Source organism: Elaeis guineensis, chromosome 11, assembly GCF_000442705.2.
Source record: "Elaeis guineensis isolate ETL-2024a chromosome 11, EG11, whole genome shotgun sequence".
Taxonomy (NCBI): Eukaryota; Viridiplantae; Streptophyta; class Magnoliopsida; order Arecales; family Arecaceae; genus Elaeis; species Elaeis guineensis.
The window spans coordinates 24832202-24833414 of record NC_026003.2 but is presented as its reverse complement, the minus strand read 5'-3'; the positions used below and the strand labels follow the sequence as shown (position 1 = coordinate 24833414).

The 1213-nt window shown below is 47.5% G+C and overlaps 1 protein-coding gene across 1 annotated transcript; it reads left to right on the top strand.

Annotated features, from left to right (window-relative positions):
• Nucleotides 1–350: 350 nt before the first annotated feature.
• LOC140852561 (auxin-responsive protein SAUR32-like) lies at nt 351–1125 on the top strand. Its single transcript, XM_073245944.1, has one exon. The coding sequence runs from the start codon at nt 478–480 to the stop codon at nt 862–864; it is 387 nt and encodes a 128-aa protein (XP_073102045.1). The 5' UTR covers nt 351–477; the 3' UTR covers nt 865–1125.
• Nucleotides 1126–1213: the final 88 nt, after the last annotated feature.

Below are 1213 nucleotides of genomic sequence, written 5' to 3'. Positions count from 1 at the left end.
TTCTTTCGCACGAATATCCACGGACCAACACGTGGCTGAGAATGCTCGAGAGGATGGAAATCCCGAACGTGGGAATTGCAAAAGCAAGCAGGCGCCGTCATCCAAATTCCGAGGAAGGAGAGACCGTTGACATATGCGTCGGGGAATAAATGCATTCCGTGGCCACATATCCTGGCTAGTTTCACTTTGATTCCAAAATCCATATTCGATCCCACGTGTGTTTCAAGATCCACGAGCGCCTTTAACCCGCGACCAAAGCCACAGATCCTAACCCTCCGATCCCCTTAATTTAAATACCCATCTCTCCAAGCCCTAGTGTGCTCCGTATTCCTCCACCGGCTATACGTGCATAAAGTTGTCAACATGTACCTCGCCATCTCCAGCTCCGATCCTCGGTCTTTCCTTTCTCTCTAAACCCCAACGCAGCTTTAATCCCTTCTTGCTTTATTTCTTTCTCCTCCTCTCCTTTCTTTAAGAATGAGAGGTGAAGAGAAGCGTCGTCATCATCACTACCGCCACCACCACCGTTTGCTGAGCTTTCGCCTCCATGTACCGCACCTGGGCCACGGGCAAGGGCACGGGAAGAGGACGATGGTGCCGGCGAAGGGTTGGATTGGGATAAGGGTGGGGCAGGAAGGGGAGGAGAAGCAGCGGTTCGAGGTGCCGGTGGAGTATTTGAAGCACCCGCTCTTCGTGGGGCTTCTGGAACAGACGAAGAAGGAGTACGGATTCGAGCAGAAGGGGCCCATCAATATCCCCTGCGGCATCGACCACTTCCGCCACGTCCGGAGCATCATCGACCGTGATACCGCCGCCGCCGCCGCCCGCCACCTCCCGCGCTTCGTTGGCTGCTTTAGGGCTTGAAGAGTTTATTGCCATTTTTTTTTTTTCCATTTAATCTATTTTTTGGGATGTGAGACAAGATCTATGATGACTATAAGTTGGGCATAGAGACGGCTAATGATCGAATCTTTGTGCTTTGGCTTCTTTGTTGTATTCTTCTTATACATTTTATTTTATCCTATTTTGAAAGGATAGGTAACATGGATCCTTAGAGCTAGAAACTTTTGGTCAATACCATCAATTGTGTGATTGGTAACTGTGTTTATGATTAATATATTTGAGTTGGCTTGATATGTTGTTTTTCTCAGTACTTTGTTTACGATGATTTTGATTAGAAAAAATAACAATGGAAAAGAAAGAAAAGAAAGAT